Source organism: Silurus meridionalis, chromosome 7 (genome assembly GCF_014805685.1).
Source record: "Silurus meridionalis isolate SWU-2019-XX chromosome 7, ASM1480568v1, whole genome shotgun sequence".
NCBI lineage: Eukaryota > Metazoa > Chordata > Actinopteri > Siluriformes > Siluridae > Silurus > Silurus meridionalis.
Genome location: NC_060890.1, coordinates 15028433 through 15037248, shown reverse-complemented (window position 1 = coordinate 15037248; position 8816 = coordinate 15028433). Strand labels below are relative to the sequence as shown.

The window sequence follows — 8816 nt, the reverse complement described above, 5'->3', positions numbered from 1 at the left end:
CCTGCCGGGGGGCCCAAGGGCCCTAGGCGACGCTCTAAGCCCAAGTCAAAGGGGTCAGCCAAACTGAGGGTGGTCCACTCCGGGAACAAATGGGCAGTGGTGCAGCAGCCCTGACAATCAGAGCGCCCTGCTTCGGGGAGGGAGGTTTACACCTATGGTGCCCATAACTCCTCGACACCACCAGGAGGCCAGACTCTTCCACAGAGCGCAGTCCCCCTTCACCGAGTGGCTCCTTCCTTCCTACTGGGGATGGAGGGGACCTGGGCCTGTATGGGGAAGCATTCAAAGCTGCAGGGGATCCATCAACTGTCAGGGGGGTCTCCGGTCTTGCTCCCTGTACAGTCTGGCGCGGCAGATCCTCCTATGGTCCCAGGGTAAACATCTCTCATTAAGAGCAGTTTACATCCCGGGCCGGTTGAACTGGAGAGCAGATGCCTTTTCGAGGCAAGGGCTGAGGTCAGGGAAATGGAGGCTCCACCCTGAGGTGATGAAGCAGATATGGCAGAGATATTACAGAGCCCAGCTGAATCTGTTTGCGACTCAGGAGACTTCACACTGTCCCCTCTGGTTCTCTCTCTCACCCAGCCCCATTGGGGCTAGACACCATGATGCAGACGTGGCTGAGGCTACGTCTGTACGCCCTTTCCCCTATCGTGCTGCTCCCAGGAGTTCTGCAGAGAATTCGCCAGGATTTCTCATGATGGCAACTCATTGGTCGGGCGGACCATGGGTTATGGACCTGCTGTCCCTCCTCGAGGGACCTCCTTGGGAAATTCCTCCCAGAAGGGATCTCCTCTCATAGGCAGGGGAAACCCTGGTTCACCCCCGCCCAGAGTTATGGAAGTAGCTGGTCTCTCTACTTAGGTAGCAGAGACCATTCTTCATTCCAGAGCTTCTTCGACAAGGAGGTTGTATGCCGCTAAATGGCATCTGTTCACCATGTGGTGTGAGCATGGTGCCCGGTTGGTTCAGTTTTGTAGTTCCTGCAGGAACAGTTTGCCACAGGACTGGCTCCGTCAACCCTAAAATGTTATGTGCTGCTATCACGGCTTATTGTACCCCGCTAGTGGGGCAGTTGCTGGGGAAACACCCCCTCGTGACGTTTCCTACACAGCACCGGAGGCTGAGGCCCTTGACACGACGCAGAGTGCCTGTGACCCTAGACCGGGGTACGTGCCTAAGGTGCCTGCGGCTCCCTCACGACCTGTCATTTTGCAGGCGTTCTGCCCGCTTCCATTTCTAGCCCCTAACCAGGAAAAGCAAAATCGAACAAGCACTAGACACATACCTCCACAGAACGAGTCCGTGGAGGAAGTCGGAGCAGCTGTTCTTCTGCTATGGCTCTCGTGGGAAAGGCTAATAAGCAGATGCTCAGTAGATGGATTGTGGATGCCATTTGTCAGTGTTATGAGTCCTCTGGTCTTTCCACTCCTTTTGGAGTAAGGCTCATTCCACCTGGAGTATGTCAGCCTCTACGGCTAGGTTGTGCTCAGATACACTAGTATGGCGTACTTGGACACTTGTTCCCAAAGTGTTTTTGACGCATTTCGAGTTGCTGAAAGGGAATGTCTCTAGGTTACGTATGTAACCCTAGTTCCCTAAGGGAATGAGAGCTGAGTCAATGGGCCATACTCCCTGCATCCCTGCAGCGCTTACCTTCTCCTTTTTCGCTTACCTTTTTGCGCGACATCGCCCGCCAATGACGTCACGACTGCCTATTGGCCCGATTTTACACATAATTCAGAGCGTGAACAACGCGAGGCATTCCCAAAGCGTTTTCGATGCAGCGTAGGTAACTAGGGTTACATACGTAACCTAGAGATGTTTTTTGCCCTTGTTTGCAATAAATGAATGTGCATTGATATTATTTATTTATTTAATAAGAATTTATTAATACAATAATTATGTGTGGGATAAATGCACACCATTCACCTTGACTGTTGATTTCTGTAAAGCTGCTTTGAGACAATGTCTGTTGTGAAAAGCGCTATAGAAATAAACTTGACTTGACTTGACTTAACTTATAATATTATTTTTAATCAGATACTGACAGAAGTCAAGTTAAAAGCTGCTTGAGTTTTTATTTATATTTAGCATAAAAAAATATTTAAATTATATTATGGCTATTAAAAAATAACATATTTTGAAAATAAAAATAAGGCCATTAGGTGCTTTGTTCAGAATTTATTTAGCTCATGATTTTGGCCAAGAAAACAGTATAAAGAAAAAAAAATTTGAACAATAAACAGACAATAAAATTCATCTTTAAAGCCAATAAATATTCTACTGAAAATAGACATGCTTTAAATATAATATCATAAGATCCTTTTACAGTCAACATTCACTTTTTCCACCAGTACAGCAAATACATAATAATACCCTCTTTCAAAACAAATCATTTAACCAGCAAGAAACACTGCAGACTGTGTTCATCCTAACAATATGACCAAAAGAGAAGGGGGAAAAACCCTTGTTCACATTCAATGCATAAAAATAGACTCAGTTTGACTAAGAGATAACAGATGGATGTAAATGCAGAATGCATTAGATAAATAGACTGGATTATACTCCACTAATGCCCATGCAGAATTCCAGCAAGATACAGCACTTGAAATATCCAAAAGCTTTCCCCCAAATGTAGTCAAATACCTTTTAAAACACATCTTTAAAGATTCATAGGAAAATACTGTACAAAAACAAAACAAAACAAAAAAAAAAGCTTTGTAAAACATTTAAAACATTTTCACTTCAATATAACATTTCATAGATATTTTCTTTCTTTTGGTCTGGAATAGAGACTGAAATTCAGAGACAGAAAATCACCCCACCTTTACATTATGACCACACAGGTTTCAAAAGGCAAGCAGAGTGTATATTCTTATAAATTTGTTATTATTTAATTATTATTATTATTATCATTATTATTATTATTATTAATCGTGTTTCAAACATATTACCATTCTCTGTCAAATGACTGGTGCTAATAAAACTTGGCAGTGTCATTTACCTATATTTTAATAAACAAAATGTCCCAAATCTCCATTCATGTTAAATATAAAAGCCAATAAAATTATTGCCACAAGTATAGTGTTATAATTCATCTTATCATAAATCTTTTATTGAGAATAAAAAGATGGCTTTCAAAGACATAATGTTAAATTTAGCCAGAAAATCAAATATTTAAAATTCTAGATCATAATCTGGTCAAAGCATTCAACAAACATGCTGATGAGAGGCTTGATGCCTTTATATCAACACAAATCCCAATCAGAAATAAACTGGGATGCTAATAATGGTATTTAACATTCATGTAACAGCTTATAGAGTCAAATAGTTTCATTAGAAAATGGTCATGTTAAAAAAGCATACTCATAAATACTAATTTTTATAGATTTTTTCTATTATTTATTCTCTGTAAAAACAGTAGGCCATTGTAGTGACCAAAGCTAGTGTCAGAACTAAACGTAAAAATTTCCTCACCAGATATAGCACTAGAGGGTGACACAGTAAACATGTAAAGCCTGCAAACTGTTTTTCATTAATTAAAAAAATTGTAAGAATGTAAGTTCTATGACAAGCAAATAAAAGTTATTTTTTTTGTTTTAGTTTTTTTTTTATAAATGCTTTAATAAAACACTACAATATTTATAACTGTATTTTAAAAAAGCAGGCTGACAACTCAAACATGACCTCACACTAACACAGAATTCTAAAGTGCCAAGAACAGACAGAGGTGATTGTGGACAGGTTTAACTGCTGAAAAGGGTTTACACCTTTACACATCGTCCTTCCTATGCCACAAACCTGTTGGCCTCACAGAGGGCCATGTTGAGCTTCATACTTTGCTACAATATTCTTACAGCGCCCAAGCTCTTTCCGCAAATCAGCCACTTCCTGTCGGAGAGCAGAGTTCTCTTTCTCTAGGAAACCCGGCCCGGATGGCAATCTGGTTCTCCTTCAAGCGCCGAGCGTCCCGTGACCTCTTGGCAGCCATGTTATTCTTTCTGCGCCGTGCCCAGTATTTTTCATCCTGCAAAAATTATCAATCAGTTAATCATAAAGAAAAACTCACTGGCCATTTAAATGACTAGAACATTTGATGTAGTTTTATAAAAATTGATTAATATAACACAAACATTAATATAATTTCTGACTGGCAAATATTTTTTAATCTAAATTAAATGATAGGAAATTATATTATCTCAGGTATTTTGCTGCTGCTTTCTTGCCATATGATATGAAATTATTGTTTAATGTCACAAAGGTTTTAAAAGTCACTGATCTTATTGTTATTCTGCATGCTGGTTGTATATAACATTTCTAGATCAAGGACCAATGCTTTGAAGATATATGCAGGTGTTCACACAAACTGCAGGCAATAATAAACTTGCATTGCATGAAGGTAAAGTTAAATAATTGCCTCTAATACATGGTGTATAAATACAATCCAATAGTCAAGTCAAGTCAAGTTTATTTCTATAGCGCTTTTCACAACGAACATTGTCTCAAAGCAGCATTACAGAATTTAACAGTTAAGGTGAACTATGTGTGTTTATCCCTGATAATAAGCCATGGTGACTGTGGCAAGGAAAAACTCCCTGAGATGTCATGAGGAAGAAACCTTGACAGGAACCAGGCTTCAAAGGGGAACCCATCCTCATTTGGGTGATATCAAAAGTGTGATTATAGTCTTTAAACAATACAGAACACTGGAGAGTAAAAATTAACATGAGCACTGAAATATAAGATTATAAGTAATGTCCTTTTTACAGTCTTATACAGTCAATACCATTTTTAGGTTTAGGTTTTAATAAGACAATGAGTATTAAAGAATTATCCATCTGTGTGCTGATGCTGTTTTTTTTTAGGAAGTCATGTCTGTGAAATCAGCTTGGAGCAATATATTACTCTGCAACTCCTTGCATGGATCCACTTTTATTTGGACAAATTAAAATGGCAAATCCTTTAATCTGAACCCCAGAAGAACTAGTGTGCTCCATGAAAAGTAGGATCACATGGGTTCAGCCACCCAAAGATGAATGAATGAAATACTGGGCATAAGATTCTTAGCAAAAGATGCAAGTCACATTGGATGTGTCAGTGGGAAGGGGGGTAAGAACACAAACACACACACACACACACACACACACACACACACACACACACACACACACACATGCACACACACGCACACACACACACCCACACACACACACGCACACACATACACCACTGAATAAGTACTGTAGCTGCACTGTTACCTTAATGTCTTCAGGAATGAAAACCTTGCGTGCCTTTTTGATGACTGGCTTAGGTTTGAGCTCTTCTTCAGAGAACCTGCACTTGCGTGGGTCGAATGCTTCCTGGCCTGGGACACTCGATAGAGCCAGGTCTGTTGGGTCGGGCTCGTAGCTCACCAGCACTTGGATAGATTCTGGGTCACCTGGGCTGGGAGTGTTGCGTGATGAAGGCAACACTGCATATAAAATGTATATATTTTAAATAAAATTTGAGGAAGGAATAGTATGTCTAATGAATATGCACATTAAAAGTAGATAGCTATAGAAGCCTATAGAAAGTATCTGTATTTACAGTAAATCTGCATACATTTCAGGATAAGCTTGTAGTGTCAGCACTAATCCACTAAGTGGCAACACAGTACACACAGTAAGTAAGTACACATTCAGCAAACTGCAGGAGTGAATCAGCTGTAGCGATAGCTACATTCCAGAATCTTATTGTCAAGCAATACCTTTAAATATAATTTGGTGCTGTTTTTATTATTTTTAATGGCACATATGGCTCATGCATCCTAAATTATTAATGAAAAACTGTGTATATTCAATATTTTTCAAACTTACAGATATGGTTTACTTACAAACACAAACAACCTTCAAAATAATTTATAGAAATCATTTAGTTTTAAATTCATGTACATTTAAAAAGTTTTTTTTTTAAACAAAAGATTTTAGTTGCCTAGTGTAACTCATGCACACACCTCTACCTGCACACCCTAAATAACTACTGTATATTATGGCTGGGTTTGACAGAGAATAGGAAGAACATGCCAAGAGAATGATGCATAAATGAGTTTAATAGCTTGTGAAGCATATCATTATCTGTATTGTGCAGATATGTTTTTTGTTTTTAACCCTTTAAGAAGCTAGTTTGTTAGAAATGTTATCTAGATCAATGCTGGTGCTAAAAATACATGCTGTAAAACAAGTTACAGTTTCAAGATGCCAAGAAAACCAAGCCTGGTTCTGTTTATGTCGTAGAAAAAAATGTTGGGAAAACATCTTTAAATAAGAAAAGATCAATTTATATTATATTTATATCAAAATACTTTACTAATATACGATAAATACTTTCAGGAGACTTAACAACACTAAAGGAGGCTTGTAACACTGTGACACAGCTCAAACAATAATCAGGTATTAGACTAGCCCTCATATAAACCCAAATGACTGCATTTTGTGTTCTATGAATGTAAATGAATGGTTAAACTGCTAAAGTGGAAGAAAGGGATTTCAGTCTTTGAACGGAAGAACATGCGGTCTGCTTAGAGCTCGCACGTGTTGAAGCAAGTGGCCCTGTCACGTTTTCACACACGCTGACTGACATAGACGTCAGCATGCACTTGGGCGCTCACTGCAGCTGCCTCTGTCTAGTGTGTATAATACATAATATATATGATATATATTTACCCTTGAATTATATGTTCTTACACCCCATTCTTATCAATTGACACTTTATTCTTCAGTGCAAACTCATGCTTTACTCTCAAACAATGAATGTTTAAAAAGATATTTACACAAATGTACAACAGTGTGTAAAATACAACTACTTTGATGAATGCTGGTTTTTAGCATGCTTTATAAACTTCACAGCTCCTTTTCACACTTCTATGGCTTTGTTTGGAATCTAAAACTGTTATCTAATCATATCTATTTTCCGTTTCCTTGTTATGTTTTACACTACAGGGAACGTCTGTATCGTGTTTGTTGTCTGTGGTTCAGGATTACACTAGTGGATTGTTTGGATAGAAAGATATGAGGAAAAAATGCAATGGTTTCCAGCTTTTACTGCATTAACATTGCTTCTTTTCTGTCTTAACATCATTTGTACCTGTTCTAGTGGGGCTCTGGAGGCTGGGTTGGGGGACCATGCTTGTGTGGATGGAGGTGCTGACTCTGTTGCTGAGGTCCATAACAGAGACGGGGGTCTGTTGTTGCGGCTGCTGCTGCTGAGGACACTGGCTTTGCTCATGCTGAGGTGGACTGGATGGGATGCCATTTTCATACAGAAACTCATCAAGGTCCATGTACTCCAACTGAAAATTATCGCCAACATAAGGCAAGGTCTTATCCCAAAGTACCGGCCCCAGGAAAGCAGACTGTGGCACATTCCTCTCTTCCTCCAACTTCTTTTCCTTTTCATACACTGCAATGTAAAGGAAACATGTAAACCTGAGTTTCACTGCTTTACAATTTCATTTTATTTTGCTAGCCTCGTTAATATAGCTCTTATAAGAGTATTTTTGTGGTCTTTTATAAATGAGGTTAGCAGGCTGCTGGTCATATTCCAGGACTGACTCTAAACACAAATTGCACTTTGCCTCGGTTTTGGCAGGAGTTCAACAATTGCATCCAAAAATAAATGAGAAAACTTGCATTGAGCTGCATTAACTTCCGACTGCACGTCAAATAATGTAACTATCTCGCCTTGACAGGTTTATATATAGATTACAGACTTGTAGCAAGGGTTGGACAAAAGTAAGGAAATGTTTTACCTTCTTCGTGCTGCAGTGGTAGTTTCATTGGATATTCTAGGAGAGATTTGAGCACTCCGTAAGCTGGAGGAGGTAGAAAGTTGGGGTTCATGGTCAGAGGTCTGGACATGCCAGCCGTACTCCGTGCAGGCAAAAAAGAAAAAAAAGAAAAGCAAAACAAAACCCGAGAGACGAGCAGAAGAAATTGCACAATCCTCTATGCAGAAGACGAGAATAAACACGACTGATAGAAATCAACTCGACTGACAGCTAGATACTGGAGACACTGTAGATAGATAGATAGATAGATAGATAGATAGATAGATAGATAGATAGATAGATAGATAGATAGATAGATAGATAGATAGATAGATAGATAGATAGATAGATAGATAGATAGATGTACTATGAGCTCTGGGCTCTGCGACCTTAAACTGTTGAGTGGACTGTAATGATCACTTCCATGTGTGAACACTGCGTGACGTCAAAGCTGGGGAGGCTGGACCGAATTTCCAGCTGCATTGGAAACTATACGCGCGCGCACAGACGCACACAAATACACATCAGTAGCAAACTGAGCTATAGTCTCCTTGCGTTTGAATGAAACTCGATTTCAATGTGTTAGATGCAACGCAATGTAGTAAAGCAGGGTTCATCGGAGAGGAGAAAACTTGTGTTTTATGTGTTTAGTTATCATTAACTAAACACAAGAAAAAGATGTGAGTTAAAGGGAGCATTTTGGGCTTCGGTAGGTTTTGTATGTAAACGTATGTAACTTTGGATCAGAGCAAAATTCTGTCTTTACAACTGTTTCTTTGCACGCACGTTTAGGAAAAAACAGCACGCGCCCTCCGCTCAGCCGCTGGCACGCACCGGGCGCGTGCTTGGGAGCGGCAGGTCACGTGATCCGGGCGGCTTGACCTACTTTTGTCCAATAAGAACGCGCGGGCTCGTGCGACAGCCCCTTGCTGGTCACGTTGAATCTCACGCGCTGCTAAGGGGAAAAGTGGCGCTTGCGTTCAGATTTGGTGCAGGTTTATTTCTG

At 39.9% G+C, this 8816-nt stretch overlaps 1 protein-coding gene across 1 annotated transcript; it reads right to left on the bottom strand.

Moving 5' to 3' along the window:
* Positions 1–2169: 2169 nt before the first annotated feature.
* Positions 2170–8280, bottom strand: hlfb (HLF transcription factor, PAR bZIP family member b). Its single transcript, XM_046854851.1, has 4 exons — positions 7793–8280; positions 7129–7443; positions 5262–5476; positions 2170–4030 (listed from the first exon to the last, which is right to left on the bottom strand). The coding sequence occupies exons 1-4, from the start codon at positions 7899–7901 to the stop codon at positions 3884–3886; spliced, it is 786 nt and encodes a 261-aa protein (XP_046710807.1). The 5' UTR covers positions 7902–8280; the 3' UTR covers positions 2170–3883.
* Between the last annotated feature and the right edge of the window lie 536 nt (positions 8281–8816).

Excerpts from the sequence above, each read along its gene's own strand:
- hlfb (XM_046854851.1), bottom strand. The coding sequence starts at position 7,901 with ATGTCCAGACCTCTGACCATGAACCCCAACTTTCTACCTCCTCCAGCT. Across the intron at positions 7,444-7,792 it reads ACCACTGCAGCACGAAGAAG|TGTATGAAAAGGAAAAGAAG; the intron begins GTAAAACATTTC and ends TTTACATTGCAG. Across the intron at positions 4,031-5,261 it reads TCATTCCTGAAGACATTAAG|GATGAAAAATACTGGGCACG; the intron begins GTAACAGTGCAG and ends TAATTTTTGCAG.